At 43.0% G+C, this 27,299-nt stretch overlaps 2 protein-coding genes across 2 annotated transcripts; both read right to left on the bottom strand.

Annotated features, from left to right (window-relative positions):
• Positions 1-1,179: 1,179 nt before the first annotated feature.
• LOC115106887 (lamina-associated polypeptide 2, isoforms beta/gamma-like) lies at positions 1,180-16,223 on the bottom strand. The gene is made up of 6 exons (XM_029630075.2): positions 15,639-16,223; positions 8,410-8,527; positions 7,895-8,038; positions 7,549-7,658; positions 2,499-2,602; positions 1,180-2,287 (listed from the first exon to the last, which is right to left on the bottom strand). Exons 1-6 carry the CDS (start codon positions 15,867-15,869, stop codon positions 1,924-1,926), a joined length of 1,071 nt encoding a protein of 356 aa, XP_029485935.1. The 5' UTR covers positions 15,870-16,223; the 3' UTR covers positions 1,180-1,923.
• A 271-nt stretch (positions 16,224-16,494) lies between these two features.
• Positions 16,495-26,634, bottom strand: LOC115106888 (serine-threonine kinase receptor-associated protein-like). The gene is made up of 9 exons (XM_029630076.2): positions 26,111-26,634; positions 25,707-25,842; positions 22,091-22,172; positions 21,816-21,888; positions 21,630-21,729; positions 21,144-21,281; positions 20,709-20,845; positions 19,056-19,205; positions 16,495-17,219 (listed from the first exon to the last, which is right to left on the bottom strand). The coding sequence occupies exons 1-9, from the start codon at positions 26,220-26,222 to the stop codon at positions 17,152-17,154; spliced, it is 996 nt and encodes a 331-aa protein (XP_029485936.1). The 5' UTR covers positions 26,223-26,634; the 3' UTR covers positions 16,495-17,151.
• Positions 26,635-27,299: the final 665 nt, after the last annotated feature.

The raw sequence follows: 27,299 nt of genomic DNA on the forward strand, positions 1-27,299 counted from the left end.
CCTATGCTTCTTCTCATGAACCACATGACACCAAACTTGCAATGTAAGCCCATGGAACATCTTAACTTAGTTTGAGAAAAACTGAGGGATTGGTCAAAAGGTGGCTCAGTTATTGACAAATCAGTCCCTAAAATGAGATGAATTGAATTTGGTATTATCTTTAAAAAAAAATAAAAAATGTAAAGCTAATGCTCAAAAACTGCAATCTTTTCCTCATGAACCAAGCATGAGATTCACTCCAGATTTTGTATTTAGACTCATATCAGTCTAATGGCTTTGAGAATGATTAGTTGCTGCATTCGTTGTCAGCCACACTACAGCACTAGATGGCATCATATCACACTAGGGCTAGAACTGAACCGATGGACATTGGGCAATGAAATTTGGTATGTAAACCTTGTGTATACATCCCTTAAAAGCTGTGCGAATATTAAAAAGTCACTGCAACCTTAAATGGCTGCATCAGAGCAATTGGTGGCACTATAGATGTCATTGTCACTAGTGGCGCCATAGGATACTAGTGCAATAACTATTGATCAAGTGGACTTGGTCTAATGCAAATGAATGTACGATTTCAATTATGCAGACACACAAAGTGAAATATCGTTATTAGTATAATCACATATTGTTGCCCAAGTAGATGGGCTGAATGTGGTGAAAAGTGGAGATTTTCTTTTGGAAAATTAGAAACCAGAAGTCCTGCCGCTTACACAGTCAAAGTATCACATCAGAGAGTGTATTGAAGCATGTACCAACAGACTTAAATCATTTAGACAAATATTTACACTAATGCTGAAAATATATAACTAAACATTTAATTTGAACATAAACCATTAGTCAAATTGACCCCAGGATTGGTATATAAACTCAATACATTAAGTAATGATTACCTGCTGCACTCAACCAACCTACAGTGCTAGGCTAAACTTCACTTGCATCCTCCTTGTGGTATTGAGAGAAACTTGGTAATGCTTTCACTGATTGCACATGAAGATTGTTTCTACATGACCAAGCACTTGCTCTGTTATCCAACAAATCTTGTTTTTTTTCCTGTTATGCTGTGAACTCCGTTCATTGCTGCTCGCAGCTAATATTTGTTTTGTTTTTACTCTTTGCTGTAGTGTCCTTGTTTTTTTTGAACGGTGCTTTGTTTCAAGTCAAATAAAAATCTAAGACAAATTATCCTTACATATTACAGTTTTATTGAGAAGATATTCCATTATTTATTACAATGAATACATTATTAATTTGGCAACACAGACAATTTCAATTTTAAAAAACGGGGCGGGGGCATATAAGAGCTATATGTGTGCATGAGTTTTAAGAATCCCCGTCTCACACGTACACTGTATAGATGGTTCAATCAAGAAAACAAATGATTACAATTTGTTCAAATTCTTTCAGTCTTTTCCTATTTTTTTCATAATAACTGCATTCGATTACAGCGACAGCATTACAAAAGCAAACCGCGTGAAACACAGAGACACAGGCAATTCTCTCTCACAGACTCACGCAAATGCAATCATACGACTACACCATGCAGAGACAGAAAACAAAAAAAATTGACCACAAAGCAAGTTCACATAATTTGCAAGCCACTGTTTCGGTGTATGTACGTTATCTGGAGATGAGTGGTGCGACTGGCTTTCTCTCAGCCTCGCAGGCTCAGATGGGGAAAGGACAGACAAACAAACAGAAGACGGTATTGTCATTTCAGAATGAGAAGCGGTGGTCATCTTCAAGGTTCAATATGTCATATTGGACATTGTCGTCTCCAGGAGGTGTTGACAAAGACTAGGCTACCGTACCAGACCATTTAACCAATTATAAGTGACAGAAACATGGGAAGGAAAAAAATACAATAATGCCAAGGTAGTGAGGGACGATGACAATGAAAATAGTGGCAGCAACATTATGCTGCATTCACTTGCGGACCTCACTGCCACTGGTCTGCATGGAATCTGAAGACCCTCCAAAGGGGGCCATAGCGTTGGTCTCCATGGTCTGGTAGACAAAGAATATGAAGCCAGCTACAACGCTGAGGAGCAGCAGCTTCAGCCAGACAGGCAGGCCACGGGGTGGTGCTACAGCCTTGCCAGCAGGGGGCGCCACTGACGTTACCAGCCTGGTAGAAGGGGGCAGGGTGGTGACTCTGTGGACGGTGGCGGTGCGGCTCTCCGTGTAGGAAGAGTTAGAGGCGGAGCGCAGGAGGGTCTCATCTGTCCACAGGTCACCAGACTTTAGGGGCCTGCCGGCTGCACCTCGGATGGGCCGTCGACAGGTGGCGCTAGAGGGACAGGAAAGGTAGAACGCTGAGTTTCATGGTAACATTTCACACATGAGTTGCCATCAGGCAAGTATTACGATCAAGCTCTTAACAAATTAGTTACAGGACACCGCTTTACAGGAATGACAAGACTGTGGGTGGCAGTCTGCCAGATATAGCAACATTTTATTGAAGTTGTTTATGTTGATAGAATAATGTGCGTGTGTCTTACTTGATTCCTGTTGGAGTGTTGGTCTCGTAGGGGAACATCTCCTTCAGGATATCCTTCTCATCCGCCCTGCTGGGTGTCTGCTCACCAGCTGCTATCTTCTCCACCTGCAACACACATTTTAGTACACTTTCTTTAGACGTTCTTTAGACGTTTAGACGTGACGGAGCGATTAAGGTGAGGATGAGACATTGTTCCATTTGCATGTTACAAAGTCACTGCCACATTCACATATGGTATTATTTTTTGTAAAAGGCTAGAGAGGGTGTGTACACCTAAGAACCACTAGGTGGCCCTGTTGCAGTCCTCTTCCCATGTGACCGTACAAGTCTTGAGTCTTTCACTCCCCTCACTTCAGCTGGCATTTAAGCAGCTGTACTAGTAGACAGACAGCTGTGCGCCACACACACACACACACACACACACACACACACACACTACAGTAGCTCCATTCATAATTGTCACCCATTTGTTTACAATCACACCACCTGTGAAAAAAAAAACGTGAGACCACTTTCACTCCACCACAACACAATTAAATTAACCTTAAAGTTCCCATTCCCGGGTGCCACCACAACAAACCACTGTGAGAAAAACAGAACTCTATTTGAGAACAACTATTGTGCAAAGACTGTATACCAGAGTAAAGCGATTGGAGAGCGTGTCAAACTTGGCAGAGAGAGATGATAGGGACTCCATTTGTTCCTTCAGGACTTGAGATGGAGATGAGGGGGGTGTGTGAGACGTGGCTCACAGACCTGACGGTGAAGGAGGCAAAGGGGTCACTTTCAGACAAATGAGGTAGTGAGGAAGGCTTGGCTACTAGGAGCGGGCTGACTTCCTGACTTCCCTTTAACATGGAGAGGGTAAGTAACACACTGGGTCAGTATCCTATACTCGTAGAGTTGGGCCATCTCTTAGACACGTACATTACAAATCCAGTGAGCAATATTACAGTAGTGGGCATCCTAAGAGGACAATGTGATTAAGAACATATACTAATGCTCTGTCCTACCGGAGCATGGACACTTGGTGCAGGTTACTGAGATGACCACAGATACGGATTAGGAATATCAGTTATAGAAGAGGTTGGTTGATATACATACAGACCCAGGAGAGACTGACGGCAAGAGAGTGAGACCAAAACTAATAGCCAGTGATCAGAGCACTGAGGAAATTGTGAAGATTGAAAATCAGACAAAACACCCAATAAAGAGTGATGTCCCAAGTACTACAGCAGGTGAGAGATGTCCCACACCTCTAAAAGAGAAGTATTGAGTAGGGAGGTTGGCTCATGACTGGGAGCTTAATCAGTCAGAGTGAGAGGAAGACCACCACCATCCTCCTCACAGCACAGCTAGAATAGAAGAGAATGGATTTATTTTTTCACAGAGGGGAAGGAACAGCTGTGGCTTTCGAATTAGATAAACAACACACAAGACTGATACAAACATTACACAAGCAACACAATCACAAACATTTATTTTTTAAGTGGATGAAAAGGTCTTTGGTCTTGGTGGCAGAGAGAAATCTTCCAGGACGTTCTCCTTACACCAGAGGTCAAACTTGTCCACTGAATTGAAACAGTCGAGATGTTTTGCCTTGTGCTGCACTCACCCGCTTACACAAGGTAGGCATTGTTCCCAAACCCATCCAAACTCAGTTTGAAGTAGATCAAATCATCCAACCATGTTCAGTTAACCAAATCAGGCTGGCATCAAAGGTATTCCCATTGGAACCAAACATTGACATGTAGCTCATCCCGTTTAATACGGAGACTAGAGACTAGCTAGAACTATAGAAGAGTGGTGGGCATACCTTCCAGAGTTCCTCTACGACCAGCCCCCCCCCCCCCCTCTACTTCCTCTCTTCCTTTTTGGTTTCCGCCGTCTCTCTTGCCACACCTCATTTGGCTTCCTCTAGGGTGTCAACCTATTCTGAGTGGGTGAAAACACGGTTTAGTGATGATCTTTCACTTCCTTATTTTATAAAAATACATTTTACCAAGACAAATATGATTCTTCATGTTCTGAATCGTTCAGTGGGGTCTTTTTTGGATTTCATAAACTGTTGTGAAAGTGGTGCCACTTTCTCACAGGAACTTGAGGATTTTGCATGTTGTGGTGGTAGTCTGCAAAGACGTTTCTGAGTCGCAAAAAGCTAAATTAGCATGAACCAAGCTAAATTAAATATAAAAAAGGCATTGAAAATGCTTGTTTTTGTGAGAAATAGTCTGTCATGTCTCAAAATCGATATCCATCTTTCCTCTTGTTTTATGTCCTCTGGATTCAGAAGAAAGATGAGTTCAACGGTGAACCTGTCAGTTTAGCCTCAATTCTCGCACAGCAACCAGCCTAGCTGAAGCAATGCTATTTTCCTGTTTTTTAAAACCACTTTGTCTCTGGCCTACATTGATTTAGTCATCCTAATTTGGACCATCCCACAACGGTAAAAACGACAACTTTTGAACAGATTATGACAGAGACATGAGTTTGGACTATTGGTTTTTCTTAGAGGAGCATCTACACAATTAACATAAATCTCCTGATTAGTCAAAAGATGTGTTTTTGATTGGACACCCTACTTCCTCCATCTGCCTGCCCTCCAGAACACCAGGTGTCACAGGATGGCCAAGATAAAACCCAAGCCACGGGCCGGTTCTCCCCGCTTCCTTCACCTCCCCAACAAACATTTACCCTGCACACACCCACCCCCCCAATGGACATTTATCATTGGCACAGCGTAAATAAATAAAGGTTTTATTACAGTTCCATTCACTTCTCACTCCCCCCTGCTGCACCACTATGGACATTCGCCAACTGACTCTTCCCCTGCCCCCACCACCCAACAGTCATTTATGATTGCTACAGTTGGAAATGTGTTTATATTATTTTTCATATTTTCTCATTCACCCGCTAAAAAAAAAAAAGTATTTTAACCCAGAGCGCAGCAGCATTCACATTCAGGGGGAAGGCTCGGTCAGGGACAGACTGAGGGTAAGACACAGTCGAGAATTTAGAGTACTAGACTAAATAGCCAAAGTTCCAGGTGGGTGGGTGGGTGACTCTTCAACATTAAGGTTCGGCAATAAGAAAAATATATGCGCAAAATGGCACAGTCCCACATATCTTACTATGACTAAGACACCACTGTGACTACGTGATCATTAGCCATGTACACCCATTGAACAACTTCCAATATCAATCCGTGCCATGATCAACAACAACAGTTCATAGCGACAGTGAGTGACAAGTAACCACAGAGAACCCCACCGCCTGAGCTGGGAACCTCGGTACCTGAGTCAGTCTGGGTGAGGGAGACTCAGCCTTGGCTGTTAGGACATCTTGATGGATAGTCCTAGTGGACTGGGCCCTGCAGTAAGGGAGAGGGCTTCGAGCTTGGCTTGTCTGCCGATATAGGCTTAGGTTCCTTAGGGACTTCCTGGAACATGACAGAGGGGGAGAGAGGCGAAAGGAAGTTAAATAGAGGGAAGACTGACAAATGGAGAGGGAAGTTTACTCAGGACTAGAAGCGGAGGTGCCTTGGTCCTTGCCTCTCTGGGAGGGGGAAGAAGGGGAGACCTGCCACCTGTGCAGTGTTCATTGTTGACTATAGCTGAGGAAGACCGTGGCAGCAGGTGGTGTGGTGAAAGGGAGGACACACCCACCCACACGAGAGTAGCTTCCCAAACATATATTAAATAGTGGATGTAGAGAACCCAGTGAATTAAGACATTAGTCTAAGCCTTACTTTGTGAGACTGCTTAACTAATTGTATACTACATCTCATTAACTTATACGCAGCTTTTAGCTGCAGATGTGTACAATTCCAAATAAACCGTAAATATATATAACATGACTAACACTATCCACAAAAAAAGGTGACTATCAAGCTAAACACTACTCCATCGCACCACAAGCCTAGTGAGATGGATAGGCTTAGTGTATATTACAGAATCATCGCTTGCAGGAACCATCTGGTCGACTATGAGAGGATCTCCTCGATGGTCTCTTTATATTCAACACGGGATGCTCTTCCTCAAGATCATCATCATCCTCCTCCTGAGCATAGATCTAAACACACACACACTTCTCAGAACACCCGACCTTCCACCTCTTCTCGAACACACCGTACAAAGCAAAGTCCACAACTTCAGTGAGTAAAGTTGGCAGTCCACAAACATGCTTTAAAGGGATGGTTTGATATTTTTCCAATGAAGCCCATCGACTTCCCCAGACACCGATAAACTCTGGGATATCATTCTGATGTCTATATGTCCAGTATGTAAGAAGTTAAAAAGGTGCGAGACAAAACTAACTCGTTAGCTCATGACTGGAAATGCACAGGAACAGCTACCTCGGGGTAGTAGATACAGGGCTTAATTTCCAAAATCTCTTTAATGTGGTTATAATATCCACATGAGACAGGCAGCTTCAGTTGAGAAGGTTACCATCTGGTAGGTTCAGGATTTCGACACCAGATGGCACCAACACCTCCCAAAGTATCAGGAAAAAAGGAGGAGAAAAGTAAATATTTAAAAAACACTCAAACGATAGGTTTTGTATAGGAGTTGGGAGAATAATGAGTATGTTCTTGCAAGGAAAGAATGAAAGAGGGAGAGAGAGAGTCAACGAGACAGAAAATAGTGGACTAGAGGCACCCAGTGGCAAAGAGAAAACTAGCTAATCCAAGTCAATTGGCCGGTCCTGAAATCAAAACCTGCTGCACAAACTACCAGCAGACAGACACACAGAGGGTCCTTCAGACAGACATTTGGTGCTTTGTTTTACACACACACATAATTCCCACCCCTATAGGAGTCTCAAAGGACACATTTCCTGTCTCAATGAATATTTGAGACAGGTTTAAAAATCAACCCTATAGCCTCTGTGACTACTAATCACAACTTGAGATATGCATGCTATTTAACTCATATTTCAACACAAGTCTGTATGGTGAGCTTTGAAGGAATAAACACCATGAGGCTGGCCTAGGGTGAGGATGTGCTTTTGTCCACTGATTAAATAAAGACAAAATAAAAAGAGGGACTCACTCGGTTGTGCTGGCTGCTGCGGGTCCTGGTGGTGACTGGGGTCTTCCCTCTGCTTCTGACAGGTCTCTCCACCACGGGGACTGGCTCTGGTTCTGGGACTGTAGTCATCTCTAAAACACATACACACCACACAATTTCCATCAATGTCATGCTGTCAGTCAGTCTATTAACCAACAAATCAAATCGCATGATTTGTATTATCCCAGAGGGCCAATTTGGTATGAAAGTAGGCATCTCAGAAAAAAAATATCTAATGTTTAATCTAATGTGTCAACTGCCAAGATGAATCCGATTTGAATCTGTAATAACCTGGTCTAAGAGGTTGACTAAGTGTTACGTTTCTTACCTTCCTCCTTGTCGCTGTAGTGGTATGAGTCAGAGTTGCCGTTGCGGTCTACCTGAGTGATGACCACCGGTAGAGCAACGGCCTCAGGAGGACCATGGTCCAACAGCTTCTGGAGCCTTCTCTCATACAGCTTACGGGTTGAGGCTGCCATGACAAGACATTCAAATAAAAATCAATGGAACTTCATGAATCCCTCTTCTCATACGGTCTACGGGTGGAGGCTGCCAAAAGTTCAGACATTATTCAAATGAATTCAACACAACTTTATTGATAAGCAAATGAAGACCGCAACAATAATGGCCATTATTAAAATTAATTCAATACACAGAAGGCATTCTGTCTGGACCAAAGTAGTAGTTTTATTTATATGGTCGGGATTTAAGAGCCCATCACAATTAAATACATATTCCACCTACCATATAACCAACAGGCAATTATAGACTCGGTAACACAGAATGAACCCAATGTTTTCTAAAAACAATGCCCCTGGCAAATGTACTAGCAGACTGACTCACCCACGATGGGTCCTGCGTTGACTCCATACTTGAGCAGCTCGTCCTTCAGGCCCTCACTGGTCAGCTCAGTCACATCCAGGTCCTCAAGCCGAGGCTTATCTGTTTTCCTCGTGGCTTTCTGTGAAAGAAGGACCACAGAGGTCAGATTAACACTTCATGTTGCATCAAGGCCTACCACCCATCACAGAAGGATGACTTGAATTGGAACACCCATTCTAGTAATCATATTTCTTTGAGTTGTTTTTAAATGTACTTCAAATTAAAAAGGTTGGATTCAATTTGTGCTGGAGCTCACCAAAACACAAATCCAAAGAAGCAAAGCAAAGAAATCCATTTTGTGCTACTGAACATCACAGGGTTTAACATTTGAAATCCACAAACTGAAATGTAAAAAAAAAACTCTGTAACTCTGCAGTGTGTGAGTGTGTGAGAGAGAGTTGACTGATCTTTAGATTAGTGTTTTCTTTACCCAGCTCCTTGGGCTGCTTCAGCCAGCAACACCACAGATGTTAAACGTCTTAAAAAGGTTTCTAATCACACACTAATTATTAGCAGAGCTAGTTTAACACCCTCTCCTGACCTAAACCATCCTTACTGATCAATACTAAACAAACAACCAGAGAGCAAACAGAGCGGTATACTACGAAGCATTTTTTATTACTTATTGTTAATGCCATCTTTGGTGTGCTTATCAATCAATGCACAAGCACCTTTGTCCTTCCATCTATGGAACAGCTTGTTGCGTTGTGGGCATAGACATAGAAGGGTGTTGACTGTTAAACTCATGGATACACTGGCAATGGCTGCCAGTCTTGAATGGGTACTGCCATCTATGGTTGGTTGCGGCTAGCAGTTTGCCTTTCGCAAAAGTCAAAATATAATAGCGCAAAAACAGTTTGGAAAGCAAATACTGTCATAATTATTATTTTATTTTTTTGTATAATTTGTCTCTTTTACACTGAACAAAAATATACAACGCAACATGTAAAGTGTTGGTCCCATGTGTCATGAGCTGAAAATAAATGCCAGAATGTTCCATATGCAAAAAAGCTTCTTTCATTTTGTGCAGAAATTTGTCCACATCCCTGTTAGTGAGCATGTCTCATTTGCCAAGATTAGAAGTTGATTGAACAGCATGATCATTACACATGTGCACCTTGTGCTGGGGACAATAAAATACCACTTTAAAATGTGCTGTGTGACAAAACTGCACAATGCCACAGATGTCTCAAGTTTTGAGGGAGCGTGCAATTGGCATGCTGACTGCAGGAATGTCCACAAGCGCTGTTGCCAGAGCATTGAATGTTCATTTCTCTACCATAAGCTGCCTCCAACATAGTTTCAGTACGTCCAACAGGCCTCACAACCGCAGACCACATTTAACCCCGCCAGTTTAGGACCTCCACATGCGGCTTCTTCCCCTGCGGGATTGTCTGAGGGGGGTGGGGGGTTGCTGAGGAGTATCTCTGTATTAAAGCCCTTTTGTGGGGGGAAAACTAACTCTGATTGGCTGGGCCTGGCTGCCAAGTGGGTGGGCCTATGCCCTGCAAGGCCCACCCATGGCTGTACCTCTGCCCGGTCATGTGAAATCCATAGATTAGGGCCTAATGATTGATTTCAATTGACTGATTTCCTTATATGAACTGTAACTCAGTAAAAACCTTTGAAATTTGAGCATGTTGCATTAATATTTCTGTTCAGTATAATTCATAAAATATTTAATTAGTCCTCTTCCTCAAATGAAGGGGATGATGACAAACTTTGCTAGAGGAAGGGTACCGAATTTCATTGGTCCTCAACCTCGTGGCTCAGACATTTCATTAATGATAAATGGAGTTAGCCTGCCCTGGAGCAGGTTAGTTCGGAAGGATTTGTTGGAGTAGAAATGTACCTGGCTAAAAAGGTGAGCCACTTTCATGGAACCAGTTGACCAAAGTTAACTCCTCAAACCTGGTTCGTAATATAGGGCTCAGGTTCAATCCCCTTCAACCAGGCTGCAGAGAATGTATCCACTCTGCTGACAAGTATTTTTCTAGAATGGAAAAACATTCTAGCTATTCTGTTCAGTCCCAGAAACTGATGGGTTGGGCTCCGCTCCGTCCCCTATCACTTTCTGTGCATTTGTTACTCTGATTCATATTTCTTAACAGCTAGAATAAAAGCCCTGCATCTATTTGAACAAATATGTCATATATACTGTGTGTACGTACACACACACGTAAGGGTTGTCCTTGACAAAAAAAAAAAATCTTGGTCGACCGAAAGTGCTCTTTCGACCAATTGTTTGGTCGACATTTTTAAACGTGTATATTTCTATACATAGACACACCCCAGTGTTTCAATAAAATCAACTCCATGCATTGAGCTTGTCTGATGTTTTAAGCTCACGGTTGGATGAGATAAGACATATGCCTCAAGAGGGTGGCAGAGTTCTAGATAACCTGACCCAACTATTCTCTTCCTGCTGGCTTTCGCAGATTCTGCCATTACTCTCCTGAAGTTGCTGGTAATAGACTACACGAGGAGTCGGCAACCTGTCACGTGGAATGCCAACCATTTCTCCCAATCTGTGTGCCAGTTTTTGTTTTCATATGCAAATATTTGTGAAACAGATTCATTTCATTTTTAAATAACTTCTTCAAAATGATTGTCATGTGGTTAAATAAAATTCTATCCAAATCTAAAATTGTACAAATGTAAAAAGGAACTTCTATTGCTAATTATAGACAAAAAGCCCACATAAAGCCAAAAAATAAAAACATTGCAGCCCGCAGATAAAAAAAAGAATATCCTGATAATAAAATATCCTATAAATCACATTGTTGCAGACAGTCCATGTGTAGCCAAACTTGAAACATCAACTAACGTCTGTCCTGAAGCTTGAAACACTGTATAAAATATTCTGGGCCCTCAGTTTCCAACGCCAGTGAGCGCAGGACAGTAACAGACACATCTGCAGGCTATTTGCACAAAGGTTAAGAAACAGTGATATTGCAGAAGCAAACATATGCAGGACACAGACAAATGTAGGGTAAACCAATTGCATTTAACCTACATGACAACATAACATGTAGCCTAGCCGTGTCTACACATTGCATTGGGGGAAAACAATCTGTGTTTTAACCATAAAATAACATAAAACTATTATTTAGCTTCTCGGTGATCATGCAACACCGCACATCATTGAAATTTGCCAGAGTAGCCTGTTGTGCCTTGTGCATAAAGTTGCAAATGCGCATAATGCACGGATGTTTAGCTATCAGGAAGTCCAGAGACCCCGGCCACGCAGCTACTCTGTTTGATCTTCAGTCTAGAATCTTTTTGTTTGAAGCAAACCACCCTGCATACCACTGCTGGTTTGCATCTGAAGCTAATCAGGGTTGGTCCTGGTCAGTCCCTGGATGGGAGACCAGATGCTGCTGGAAGTGGTGTTGGAGGGCCAGTAGGAGGCACTCTTTCCTCTGGTCTAAAAAACAAAATATATCCCAATGCCCTGGGCAGTGATTGGGGACAATGCCCTGTGTAGGGTGCAGTCTTTCGGATGGGACGTTAAACGGGTGTCCTGACTCTCAGAGGTCATTAAAGATCCCATGGCACTTATCGTAGGGGTGTTAACCCCGGTGTCCTGGCTAAATTACCAATCTGGCCCTCGAACAACATCACGGTTACCTAATAATCCCCCTCCTCGCCCCTGTAACTATTCCCCAGGTCGTTGCTGCAAATGAGAACGTGTTCTCAGTCAACTTACCTGGTAAGATAACAGATAAATAAATTATAATATAGCACCATCCGATGAGCTTTGGATTCAACTCGATGCTAAAACCGGTACTGACGGTAAGATAATTAATTATATAAAGCACTCTGGCCTAATTTGTTTCGGCATACTCCCCAGCCGATAACAAATCCAATTCCTTACCATCTCTGCCATGGTCAGTTTAACGTGCAAGAGTTAGGAATACTCTGCCTGACTGACTTACAATCACGCAAGCAAAAAAAGTGACAGGAATTAGGAAGTTCTATAACTACTTCTATGGTCCTTGTCACATTCCATTGGAACTCTGCCATGGTTCTCTTATCCATGGAACATTTGATGGGGTGGGAGTAGTAAGGCGAGAGAGGGAAAGAACCTCAAACAGACCGACAGAGAGGGGGATTTAGCAGCTATCAGTCTCCCACTAGTCTATATTAGACTCCTTTACTGCAGGCCTCAGTAAAGTTGGAGCTGGATCTCAGCCCAGCAGAGCACATTTCATAATCACAGCATTCCAAGGAAGAAATAAGGAGGGGGGAGAAATAAGAAAAACAGTTAAGAGACTTCCCATTTGTTCCCTCACTTTTCATCCGCTCTCTGACCACACACTTTAAAAGTGAAATCAAGGCACTGAGCGCATGGCTAGCCCCAAGGCCCAGACCATCCCTGTGCTTTAAGTTATGCGTTAGTTAGGCTACTTGCAGAAGGTTTGTAGACTAGAGGTTTAAATGACATGGAATACAGATTGCATCAATGTATTGCAGAACAATATGGATTAATATAGTTCAGTCGCATGATCGCCTAGATGTCCAAAATGCTCTTTCTGACTAAGTGGTTGTTCCTACTCACAGAAATCAGCTTGGTGATGTAATATCGAAACTGACCATTTTATGTGGCTTTTGGGGGTAAACTATAACAAATTGCTAGGTTGTGAATTATGATGATGTGCATATGGTTAACCACCTTTATGGATGGTTATGTCAGACATGATAGTTTTCATATCTGTGGTCCTCATGATGACCGCTGCAAGCGGAAAACTCCTCAACTCCCAATGACAAACCATTCAACCTCAGTTGAACTAAACCCGTAGGAGAGAAAAACAGTACTTCACTCTTTTTTTTATTTATCCCAAAGGGTTTATTTTGATAGCTGCTATGAGTGAAAATGTGTGTTTAATGTTCTGAGTGTGCCAGTGGATGTTTGCCTCAAATGCTTCATGGGAAGCTATAAAATCACAGACAGGCATGATTGGGAGTCAGGTGACTATATGAAAACATCAGGAAGAGTGCTGCTGCGATAGCATTTAAATCTAATGAAAGTACTAGCCTACACACTTGTCGCACACACAGTTAACCACACATCTGTTCAGGGATAGCCCGTGCACGCATTCCTCTTCCAGGGAAAGTATTTCCTCAATAAAGAGACCAAACCCAATAGGAAAATAGCCCCATCCTCCACACCAGTAGCCTTGATTTCCTTCAATCCCATTACCTATACCTTAATGCCATTTCCAGCACACTCAAAACTCCTTTAAAGTTCCGTTCCTCTTCTCTGCATACCAAGGCTTTCCCCTATAACATAAAACCTCTCCGGTCCAGTTCCATCCCTTCTATGGATTCCACCCCTTATGACACTAGCTGCTTTTAGCCAAGCGTGTGTATTTTCATACACCATCGTTGCTTCCTATTGTATTGGGTTGCACAAAATCAGTTCGCAGGAAGTTAAATAAAATTCCATTTCTACTTAGTGTGCCAGTGGGCAGGATGGTTGGTCATTATGATGGGGAAAATAAGACATTTCTAGAATAACGTATTATTAAAACAGACTTTCCAAACATGGGTCTGTTGTCTTTAGTCTCAAATTCCACCCTTCATAATGAGCAACCGTCCTGCCCACCGGCAACAGTAAGTTGAAATATAATTTTATTTAACTTCTAGCTTCCCGCGGACTGTGCCCTATAATCTCATTACATAGCCCTGGGTCTGAACTCCTCCCTATGCAACTGGGTCCTGGACTTCCTGACGGGCTGCCCCCAAGTGATGAATGTAAGCAACATTACCTCCTCGACACGGAGGCCCCAAAAGGGTGCATCCTCAGTCCTCTCTCCTGTATTCCCACGACTGCGTGGCCTCACAGTTCCAACTCCATCATCAAGACGCGTCAGTAGAAGGCCTGATCACCAACAACGACAAGACAGCCTACAGGGAGGAGGTAGGCACTGGGATGGCGTGGCGCCAGGTAAACAACCTGTCCCTCAATGTTGGCAAAACAAAGGAGCTGATTGTGGACTTCAGGAGGAACCAGGCTGGACACGCTCACATACTCATCAACGGGGCCGCAGTGAAGATGGTAAAATAACTTCAAATTTCTCGGCGTACACATCTCAGAGAAGCTGAAATGGTCTTACCACACAGACTCTGTAGTGAAGGCGGCACAACAGCGATTCTTCAACCTCAGGATGCTGAAGAAATTCGGCCTGCTCCCGGGGCCCCTCACAGTGTTCTACAGGAGCACCATCGAAAGCATACTGTCGGGTTGCATCACACCCTGGTACGGGAACTCCACCGCTGCTGACCGCAAGGCTATTCAGAGGGTGATACATGCAGCCGAACACACACTGCCTGCTCGGCAGGACACCTACAACACCAGGTGTCGCAGGAAGGCCAACAAGATCATCAGTGACACAAGCCACGCCCTGTTCTCCCTGCATCAATCACTCAGATGCAGTGACTGCATCATGACAAAAACAGAGATGGGCCAATAGTGCCTACCCTCAGACCATCAGGCTGCTGAATACCCACCACTAGTCAGCAACCCCCCCCATTGTTTTTATTACCATTTTCATTATTTTATTTCACTAGTCCTACATGTTGGAGCTCAAAGCTCTTGGAGACTTAACCAGAAAAATTCACAGCTGTAATCAAATCATACTGCCACCTGCGCCGACCTTCCTGAATGCCCTATGTTCTACTGTCTCAATTTCGAGTTAGTGTCAAGACATTGAGTTAGTATCTCGAAACCTTGATTTACATAAGTCAATTCGACTTAATATGGCCCTGTTTACTTACATATCTTGTCATTTTCAAATAGTATGGATATTTACACACACAATTGAGTGGCGAGGATGGTTTCCATAAGGAAGCATTCAGTAGTGACACTGGCAGATAGTTTAAGCGGGAAACTTTCAGCTGATTTGTAATACAATACAGCCAACATGTGTTTGTTTTTATATTTAAAAACGAGATGGAACTCGCTGTAATTGAAAAGATGGGAGATATAAAGTGTATGCATTTAAAAATAAAATGTAATTACCTAGAATAACACGTCACAACGATAGTAAAAAAAAAAAAGGGAGTTTAAAACACTTTACAACACAGTGACGTCTTCCCTAGACATTTACTTGCAACATTCACACTGGAAACATTGTTACAAATATTATATTCGCCCGCGAGAAAGAAAAATATTAAAAACAACTCACCCTGCCGGAGCGACTTTTGTTTAAGACTACCGGGACTGGAAACTCCTCGTCGCTGGAGAAGGCGTCTGTAGATGAGATCTTCTTGTTCTGCACGGTCAAGTTTTTCAGATACAGCTGCACATAAACGTCCTTTCGCTGGTCTCCGGTCGGGAGAGCAACATTGTTGGCCAAAAGCTCGCTTTTGAGTTTATCTTTGGTGAGAACCGATGGGTCCTCCAGATATTCCGGCATGTTGCTCGCTATGAAAAAGCAACTCCGCCTCCGTAACAAAATGAAGTAACGTTATTTAGCGGGCTATGTTAGCTAACTGGCTAAGTAGCGCCTCTTGTTGGATTAAATCTGCGAAACTACCAGTGTACACAAACTTGATACTTCAAGCTTCCTGGAACAATTTTAGCACGTTAGCTTACTAGTTGTGGCGCCTCTTTTGTAAAAACTCTTCTCAGTAGAATGAAGAAGTGAAAGCTCTAAACACAAGACAGACCTCCCCTTTAAAGTACGTGGTCTTGGGCTATTATACCAATATCTGCTAACTTGCTAGGACACCGGCCCTCTGCCAACATTGAAGGAACAACCGCGGTGAGAATGGAACCATCTGTGTGTGTGAACCACTGCCCTGTGAAAACAGACACTATTGGACAAGAGAGGTAACATCGGGCTTTGCCATTGGTAAAGGGTACATGCACATTTTAGGCGTTTATGAGCTACCGAAATGCATAGAAATGATCTATTTTCCCTCTACTTACATTTCAAACGTGAGTCAAGTCATTTGCACAATTCACTGCAAAGCACTATCATTTAATTGATACAATAAGTTATCTTGCTGCAACAAAAAGCTTTTTTTGTGCATAAAAAATAAAGTAATGTATGTCTCTCTTTATTTAAATTACATAACTGCAAAGTTGCAACCAAGGACAAAAATACAAAGCAAACAACTTAAGTCATTTTACTCTCTCGCCTGTTTGAGAACATTTCCCCATATACTAGTTTAGGGTACAAGTATGGACAAAATACCACTTTTACTGAATTTAAGATAATAGAATTGAGAAAATTAACATAATTTCTCAAAGATAGGTCAGTTTCCCTCCCCCCTGTAACTATGTGTGTATTCCCTTATTGGAAAATAAATCAGAGAACCAAATTGCCCCTAAAGTTGAACAAAAATTGTTCATGGGGTCACAGTGTTGAACAGACAGACAGATCAGGGGAGACAGACTGAGCTGATCAGAGAGAAAGCAGGCAGCGATGAGCCTGATGCTCACAGGTCTACTACTTTTCTCTGGAGCTCAATCTCTGTGTGTGTGTGTTCTAATTTCAACTATAACCCATTTTGTGTGTGTATATTTGTGTGTTGAGTCTGCCTAAACACGTGTGTAAATCGGGAGCTCAACTCCAGATCAGTTCCCGGTGAAGAGGGGGCTCAGGTCCTTGCTGGGGCTTGGTGTTCTGAAGAGACTGGAACACCCTGCTCTTCTCTTCACCTCCTTCTGCTCTCCTTTCTTTAATATCCATCTCAGGCCTTGATCTCAGGAGCAGCAGGAGTGCAGTATATTGTGTCAGAGTTCTCAGACACAAGCTCCTCTGTTGAGGAAAATAACATGACAAGTCAATGACATTTGCCTCTAGCTATTAGTGTGGCAGATCCATGGTTCGTTCCATTTCGGTTTCAAGCATCTTAACGAAGTCAGTGCACCTTCCGATAAGTATTCAGACCCCTTGACTTTTTCCACATTCGTTACAATCTTATTCTAAAATGTATTTAAAAAAATTGTCATCAATCTACACATAATATCCCATAATGACAAAGTGAAAAAAGGTTTTTAGACATTTGTACTTTAAAAAAAAAAAACTGACAGAAATAACATATTTACATAAGTATTCAGACCCTTTGCTATGAGGCTCGAAATTGAGCTCAGGTGCATCATGTTTTCATTGATACTCAGCAAACTGGATGCAGTCTATCCCAGTGCCATCCGTTTTGTCACCAAAGCCCCATATACCATCCACCACTGCGACCTGTATGCTCTCGTTGGCTGGCCCTTGCTACATATTCGTAGGTAAAGCTCCGCCTTATCTCAGCTCACTGGTCACAATAACAACACGTAGCACGTGTTCCAGCAGGTATATCTCACTGGTCATCCCCAAAGCCAACACCCCCTTTGGCCGCCTTTCCTTCCAGTTCTCTGTTGCCAATGACTGGAACGAATTGCAAAAAAAAAAACCGCTGAAGTCTTACATCTCCCTCACTAACTTTAAGCATCAGCTATCTGAGCAGCTCACCTATAGCTGCAGCTGTACACAGCCCATCTGTAAATAGCCCATCCAACTACCTACCTCATCCCCATATTGTTTTTAAATGGACCTTTTTTGCTCTTTTGCACACCAGTATTTCTACTTGCGAATCATCATCTGCACATCCATCACTCCAGTGTTAATTTGCAAAATTGTAATTACTTTGCTACTATGGCCTATTTATTGCCTTACCTCCTTGCTCCATTTGCACACACTGTATACAGATTTTTCTATTGTGTTATTGACTGTACTTTTGTTTATCCCATGTGTAACTCTGTGTTGTTTGTCGCACTGCTTTGCTTTATCTTGGCCAGGTCGCAGTTGTAAATGAGAACTTGTTCTCAACTAGCCTACCTGGTTAAATAAAGGTGAAATTTAAAAAATAAAATAATAATCCTTGATGTTTCTACAACTTGATTGGAGTCCACCTATGATACATTCTATTGATTGGACATGATTTGGAAAGGCACACACTTGTCTATATAAGATCCCACAGTTGACAGTGCATGTCAGAGTAAAAATCAAGCAATGAGGTCAAAGGATTGACCGGGGAGCTCCGAGACAGGATTGTGTTGAGGCACAGATCTGGGGAAGGGTACCAAAACATTTCTGCAGCAATGAAGGTCCCCAAGAACACAGTGGCCTGCATCATTCTTAAATGGAAGAAGTTTGGAACCACAAAGACTCTTCCTAGAGCTGGCCGCCCGGCCAAACTGAGTAATCAGGGGAGAAGGACCTTAGTCAGGGAGGCGACCAACAACCCGATGGTCACTCTGACAGAGCTCCAGAGTTCCTCTGTGGAGATGGGAGAACCTTCCAGAAGGACAACCATCTCTGCAGCATGCCACCAAATCAGGCCTTTATGGTAGAGTGGCCAGACAGAAGCCACTCCTCAGTAAAAGGCACGACAGCCCACTTGGAGTTTGTCCAAAGGCACCTAAATGACTCTCAGACCGATGAAAGCAAGATTTAACTCTAAGGCCTGAATGCCAATTGTCACGTCTGGAGGAAACCAGGCACCGCTCATCACATGGCCATGCCATATTACTTATACCTACCCAGTCATTTCAGATACTAAAGTTTCCAGGAATCCCTATTCATTTGGGATTAAGCATTAAAACTCACCAGGAAGGACACACTTCCACAGGCCATAGGTTTTGCCGACCGCAGTCTGCCACAGCCGGAGCGTACCGTCCTCAGAGCCACTGGCATACAGCTCCCCGTCTGGACTGAACCGCACGCAGTGTACTGGCCCAAAGTGGCCCTTGTACGACTCTACAGGAGTGGAGAGAGAGCCACAGCAGTGTTAAACATGACCCTAAACATGTCCACACACAGGTTATAAAGCCATACATGTGAGGCAGCCACTATCGTCCAACAGTATGCGGTCAATGTCAGCGAGTTGGTTAGGATTGAGTGAGCATTCTCTTATATACAGTGCATTCGGAAACTATTCAGACCCGTTGACTTTTTCTACATTTTGTTACATTACAGCCTTATTCTAAAATGCATTACTTTTTTCTCATCAATCTACACACAGTGACAAAGCAAAAACGGATTTTTTTGAAATATTGCAAATGTATTAAAAATAAAACGGAAATACATGATTTACTTAAAATAGGATTGTGTTGATGCACAGATCTGGGGAAGGGTAACAAAAAAAATCTGCAGCATTGAAGGTCCCCAAGAATACAGTGGCCTCTATCACTCTTAAATGGAAGAAGTTTGGAACCACCAACACTCTTCCTAGAGCTGGCCGTCCGGCCAAACTGAGCAATCGGGAGAGAAGGGCCTTGGTCAGGGAGGTCACTCTGACAGAGCTCCAGAGTTCCTCTGTGGAGATGGTTGTCCTTCTGGAAGGTTCTCCCATCTCTTCAGCACTCCACCAATCAGGCCTTTATGGTAGAGTGGCCAGACGGAAGCCACTGCTCAGTAAAAGGCATATGGCAGCCCGCTTGGAGTTTGCCAAAAGACACCTAAAGGACTCTCAGACCATGAGAAACAAGATTCTCTGGTCTGATGAAGCCAAGATTGAACTCTTTGGCCTGAATGCCAAGCGTCACGTCTGTAGGAAACCTGACACCATCCCTACAGTGAAGCATGGTGGTGACAGCATCATGCTGTGGGGATGTTTTTCAGCTGCAGGGACTGGGAGACTAGTCAAGATCGAGGGAAAGTTGAACGGAGCACAGAGAGATCCTTGATAAAAACCTGCTCCAGATCGATCAGGACATCATACTGGGGCGAAGGTTCACCTTCCAACAGGACAACGACCCTAGGCACACAGCAAAAACAACACACAAGTGGCTTCAGGACAAGTCTCAATGTCCTTGAGTGACCCAGCCAGAGCCCAGACTTGAACTGTGCCGCAACGCTCCCCATCCAACATGACAGAGATTGAGAGGATCTGCCGAGAACAAATGGGAGAAACTCCCCAAATACAGGTGTGCCAAGCTTGTAGCGTCATACCCAAGAAGACTCAAGGCTGTAATCGCTGCCAAAGGTGCGTATACTTATGTAAAAGTGATATTTACGTGTTTTTTTATTTATTTATAAATGTGCAAAAATGTATAAAAAAAAACGTTTTTGCTTTGTCATTATGGGCTGTTGTGTAGATTGATGAGGGGAAACAATTGAATCAATTTTAGAATGAGGCTGTAACGTAACAAATTGTGGAAAAAGTCAAGAGGTCTGAATACTTTCCCGAATGCACTGCAAATTGGTGTGATTTTATATGACTCCTTGTGAAGTTTTTTTGTAGTGTAAGCTGCTGCTTACCCAACTCCTCCTTGGTGCCGTAGTCAAATTTGTAGAGCTTGAAGTCGTCTCCCCCGGCAACAAAGAAGTCCTTATCTGGATGCAGCGAGGCAGAGTGAATGGAGGCAGGGGCATCCACAGTCTTGATCATGTCAAGGCTAGGGAGAAACACAAGTCAGAGTAAGGAAACACACACAGCTTTTAGCACTAGCCATCAATATCAAATATGAGAGAAATCAAATCATAATGGACGTCATATACTGTATGCTATGACTGCCCCTGAGGATTAGGTAGAAGTAGTCCCTAACCAATGATACAGGGTCAGATATTTTATCAGTCCCCTAATGGTTTAGGCTAGGTTTGGTGGTGGGAAAATCTTATCCTAGATCTGTGGTTAGTGGCAATGTCTACCTCGAGCTATGCCCTTGGGCAATGCCTGGGTTTTCTGTATTGTACCTGAGGGCATTGTAGAACGCAATGGTCTTTCCATAGGTGATGACCAAAACTTCTCCGTCAGGGATGTACTCCATGCTGCTGACTGACATGTCGAAGGAGAGCTGCTTCACAACCTCAGTGGAATTCCTGTCCCACAGTCTACACAAGGGAACAGAGTGCGTATATAGCAATACCCATTTTAGATCAATAGATACAGTACCTTATTGATTGAAAAGTCATCAAGAAATGACAGCAAAAATCTAAGAGAGAGTGATGGCCAGACTTGTATGACCATAGTATGTTAATCACCTTTCAATGTTGATAATCACACACTGCCCTCCTGTGTTCATATTGGGCAGAGACTTTTTGCTGCAAAGGAAAATGACTGCAAATGCTTCCAAATGTTCCCAATAGTATATAAAAGGTGTGTGGTCATCCTATCAGCCTTTTGGCATCATAATAATATCCATGACAAATGTAGAACCAGGTAGATCAAAGAGCACTGACCGTACGGTTTTGTCATCAGCGGCAGAGAGGATCTGTGTGTCGTTGTTACACCACAGGGCTTTCTTTATGGCAGACGTGTGCCCTGTAATCTCTTGCGGTTCTGAGGGGAAACAAAACACAATACATATCTAAACACAACCAAACGTTCACACAAACAATTAAACGAGGGGTTGCATTGGTACGAACCTGCTTCCGGTTTGTTGAGGTCGTAGATGCGTATGATCTTATCATTCCCTCCTGTTAACAGACAACTGCTATCCTGTCAGAGAGAAATAGAGGGGGAAGAAGTTGACTCAAATATCCAATACATGAAAGTCCCATAAGAATATCCCTAGAACAAAAAAGATAAGCAAGACATGTAAACAGGTTTACACTGTCATGACAGGGAGCATTTAAGTCCTCAATCTCATACACTTGACACATACAGTAAAACCCATATCAGTACCAAGTAACTGTAGTACCTGAGTAAAATTGACTGACTTGACAATGTGCTTGTGTGCCAGCGTGAGGACCTCATCTCCAGTCACGGCATCCCACACCTTCCTGAAGAGCAAATAGATACAATCATCATCAGTATGTCAGCCAAGAAAAATAATACAGTAGCCTAGTTACCACTTGCCAGACATGCGTTTGCTTTCAACAACTGTTGTTGAAACGACAAATAAGTTGGCTAAAGCAGACAGACTAGTGCCTAGGCTAGGAGAGTAATAAGCTAATGTCTCTCAATGAACAATTTGAAGACAGGAAAGCTAAGGCCAGCTTCTTCAGGCAGAAGTTTGCATCCTGTAGCTCCAACTCCAAAAAGTTCTGGGACACTGTGAAGTCCATGGAGAACAAGAGCACCTCCTCCCAGCTGCCCACTGCACTGAGGCTAGGTAACACGGTCACCACCGATAAATCCATGATTATCGAAAACTTCAACAAGCATTTCTCAACGGCTGGCCATGCCTTCCGCCTGGCTACTCCAACCTCGGCCAACAGTTCCGCCCCCCCCCCGCAGCTACTCGCTCAAGCCTCTCCAGGCTCTCCTTTACCCAAATCCAGATAGCAGATGTTCTGCAAAACCTGGACCCGTACAAATCAGCTGGGCTTGACAATCTGGACCCTCTATTTCTGAAACTATCCGCCGCCATTGTCGCAACCCCTATTACCAGCCTGTTCAACCTCTCTTTCATATCGTCTGAGATCCCCAAGGATTGGAAAGCTGCCGCAGTCATCCCCCTCTTCAAAGGGGGAGACACCCTGGACCCAAACTGTTACAGAAATATATCCATCCTGCCCTGCCTATCTAAGGTCTTCGAAAGCCAAGTCAACAAACAGGTCAATGACCATCTCGAATCCCACCGTACCTTCTCCGCTGTGCAATCTGGTTTCCGAGCCGGTCACGGGTGCACCTCAGCCACGTTCAAGGTACTAAACGATATCATAACCGCCAGCGATAAAAGACAGTACTGTGCAGCCGTCTTCATCGACCTTGCCAAGGCTTTCGACTCTGTCAATGACCATATTCTTATCGGCAGACTCAGTAGCCTCGGTTTTTCGGATGACTCCCTTGCCTGGCTCACCAATTACTTTGCAGACAGAGTTCAGTGTGTCAAATCGGAGGGCATGCTGTCCGGTCCTCTGGCAGTCTCTATGGGGGTGCCACAGGGTTCAATCCTCGGGCCGACTCTTTTCTCTGTATATATCAATGATGTTGCTCTTGCTGCGGGCGATTCCCTGATCCACCTCTACGCAGACGACACCATTCTATATACTTTCGGCCCGTCCTTGGACACTGTGCTATCTAACCTCCAAACGAGCTTCAATGCCATACAACACTCCTTCCGTGGCCTCCAACTGTTCTTAAACGCTAGTAAAACCAAATGCATGCTTTTCAACCGTTCGCTGCCTGCACCCGCACGCCTGACCAGCATCACCACCCTGGATGGTTCCGACCTTGAATATGTGGACATCTATAAGTACCTAGGTGTCTGGCTAGACTGTAAACTCTCCTTCCAGACTCATATCAAACATCTCCAATCGAAAATAAAATCAAGAGTCGGCTTTCTATTCCGCAACAAAGCCTCCTTCACTCACGCCGCCAAACTTACCCTAGTAAAACTGACTATCCTACCGATCCTCGACTTCAGCGATGTCATCTACAAAATTGCTTCCAACACTCTACTCAGCAAACTGGATGCAGTTTATCACAGTGCCATCCGTTTTGTCACTAAAGCACCTTATACCACCCACCACTGCGACTTGTATGCTCTAGTCGGCTGGCCCTCGCTACATATTCGTCGCCAGACCCACTGGCTCCAGGTCATCTACAAGTCCATGCTAGGTAAAGCTCCGCCTTAGCTCAGTTCACTGGTCACGATGGCAACACCCATCCGTAGCACGCGCTCCAGCAGGTGTATCTCACTGATCATCCCTAAAGCCAACACCTCATTTGGCCGCCTTTCGTTCCAGTTCTCTGCTGCCTGTGACGAATTGCAAAAATCGCTGAAGTTGGAGACTTTTATCTCCCTCACCAACTTCAAACATCTGCTATCTGAGCAGCTAACCGATCGCTGCAGCTGTACATAGTCTATCGGTAAACAGACCACCCATTTTTACCTACCTCATCCCCATACTGTTTTTATTTATTTACTTTTCTGCTCTTTTGCACACCAATATCTCTACCTGTACATGACCATCTGATCATTTATCACTCCAGTGTTAATCTGCAAAATTGTAATTATTCGCCTACCTCCTCATGCCTTTTGCACACAATGTATATAGACTCCCCTTTTTTTCTACTGTGTTATTGACTTGTTAATTGTTTACTCCATGTGTAACTCTGTGTTGTCTGTTCACACTGCTATGCTTTCTTGGCCAGGTCGCAGTTGCAAATGAGAACTTGTTCTCAACTAGCCTACCTGGTTAAATAAAGGTGAAATAAAAATAAAAATAAAAACTTAACACTCATTCTGTTCTGAAGTACAGTATAGGATTATAGCCTGGTTCTGTATCATATGTGCCGCAGTCAACACTTATTCATTTTTTTTTAACCTTTATTTAACTAGGTCAGTTAAGAACAAATTCTGCCCTATGGGACTCCCAATCACCGGCAGTTGTGGTACAGCCTGGATTCGAACCAGGGTGTCTGTAGTGACGCCTCTAGCACTGGGATGCAGTGCCTTAGACCACTGGGCCACTCGGGAAACTTATAGAGCCCACCAGCTTGTAGTCCTAAAAATGTGAAATTGGTTGACATTTTCTACCTATGGTTCGTTCACCATTCCTATTGGGGAAATTAATGGGGTTTTGGGATATATGCTGAAATTAAGGTCTGAGGTTAACAGAGGCTTAGGCGATCTTATATGTTTTGTTCTATGAGATAATATCAGTCAGTTACCCTGACCTTTATGAATTATAAAGCTTATGTGCTCAAAATAAGTCAGTTTCTAACAAGTCACTAACTTTTTACTTGTTTGGATTACATAAATGCTTCATAATTATCTCATAAGCCCTTGTTTACCGCAGACCTTATTTTCGGCGTTTATCCACCTAAAAACATTATTTTCCCCATAGGCGTTGGCCAATAAGCCATGGCAAAGTTAGCCTCCGTTATAGCCCGCAAACTCTAGTCGGCATTCTGCCTTCTCCTTACAGTTTTCAGCCAACAGCTGCGCCCACAACTGGCGAGTTAATCTTACAAACAAGTGTTTGGAGAATGCTAGATAGCCAATTAGTACAGGAGGTCGCTGCTTGTCTTCCATCGGTTTCCCATAAAAGCAAGCGCTGTAACATGGGTATATGGCCGTGCGGCAACACTAACCCTATCAAGGGGTATCAATTTAACCTTTTGTATTTTGAAAACTATTTCTTGCTGATATGAAAGCTACGGTCCTTGTTCTTCCAAAACCGTACCGCAAGCGACATGTGTTAATGTTCAGATTGAGCGTTTCTGCTCTTAACAAAACGCCTTCGTCCAATGACTCCTATGTGTAATGGAGTCATGATCAAGGGCTAGCCTCCATTACTATTGCTGTCTATATTGTTGTCATAACATGGTCATGGCCAGGCTATGTTGTAGGCCTAAATACATACGCAGTGAAGTCTGCAGCAGCAGTGGCTGCCTTGGTGGCTTCATTATTCAGAGTTGCCCCCCAGACAGCACCCTTGTGACCCAAGAACGTTCCGATCCAGTCCCCTGTGTCTCCCTGGCGCAACATGGGTTTGCCATCTACAAGAAGGAACATTCATAAGTGGTTAGTACATTCACAAGTGGTTAGACTACAGTACCTCCAACTGTAGCACATACATAAGAAGTGAAATAGTCTGATGATCATTTTCAAAATACATCTATTCAATTCCCCTCTCTATTCTAACTCCCACCAGAGGAAAAGGTGTGATGGAACTTTGTTTACCTCTACTTTAAATTCACTATTTTCTAAACAATTATCTATGGTTATCTACTACAACAAGGACTGTATCTAGCAAATATATCTTACCTTTGCAGGCACTGATGAGAAAATACCCGTATGGGGTGATTCCACTGAAGGCTAGATCCACCACAGGTCTTGTGTGGCCAGAGCAGGTGAGTGGTGTCTGTCTCATTGCCATGCTCACCTTTGTTTCAGACTGACTAGCTAGTAAACAATACAAACTGTTAAATAATATCACCAAAAGTATGGAGCTAGTTAATGAATATAAATGACAGCTTGCAACTGGCTAGCTAATGTATGTAATGAGATTGCTAAAACTCTGGCTCGTGCTGAATAGCTAACGTTAGCTTCCAATGGAACCAAAGTTAGCTTGACAGACATTAGCTAGCCAACGATTCTAGATAGTTTGAAGATAACGCAACCACCGTTAACTAGATTTTATGAAAAAAAGAGAAGGAATTAAGCGAAGATATTGATGTTTCAGTGAAGGCAAAGGGCTTCTCTCCCAGCTAGGAAAGAGCGCTAATAGCTACAATATTGCAACTAACTAGCAACGTGCAGTTAACGGCCTTAGGTATTTAAATAATATTGTAAATATAGAAATACTTCCGGTATCACGAACGCTGACGTATTTTTCTAAATAAAAGTCCCAGATCTAAGTTAATGATCAAGACTCAAGATCATTGGTGGTACAATGAAATCATCTATAATTTTGCACTTTGTCAAATATTTTAAACGTGTCCACCAACCTTTTCGAATAATATTTGATTAATTACATTTAGACTCCAAATGATTGCTCATCCTGTCTGTATTTATCGGTATCATCAAGACTCATATTTTAACGTGCTACATTGAATATTATAATATTGTCAAATGTACAGAACTTTTTGAGGGGACATGTGTAAATCTAGAGTGTGAGGGGTACAATTTGTGCAAAGCTCTTAGAGCTATATGATGTTGAAAATAACATGTAGACTTGCCTTAGATGGTTTTGCCACACACAGATTGTACATGAAACATAGAGGCAGAAAGAGGGTTCTGGATTAAGGCCCCGGGGTTCTAGTCTAGAAGCACACTTTCCACCAGTGGTGGGGAAAGTACCCAATTGTTATACTTGAGTAGAAGTAAAGATGCCTTAATAAAAAATGACTCAATAAAAAGTGAAAGTCACCCAGTAAAATACTACTGGAGTAAAAGTTTTAAAGTATTTTGTTTTAAATATCAACAGTAAATGTAATTGAGAAAATATACTTAA

Source organism: Oncorhynchus nerka, linkage group LG23, assembly GCF_034236695.1.
Source record: "Oncorhynchus nerka isolate Pitt River linkage group LG23, Oner_Uvic_2.0, whole genome shotgun sequence".
Lineage (NCBI taxonomy): Eukaryota > Metazoa > Chordata > Actinopteri > Salmoniformes > Salmonidae > Oncorhynchus > Oncorhynchus nerka.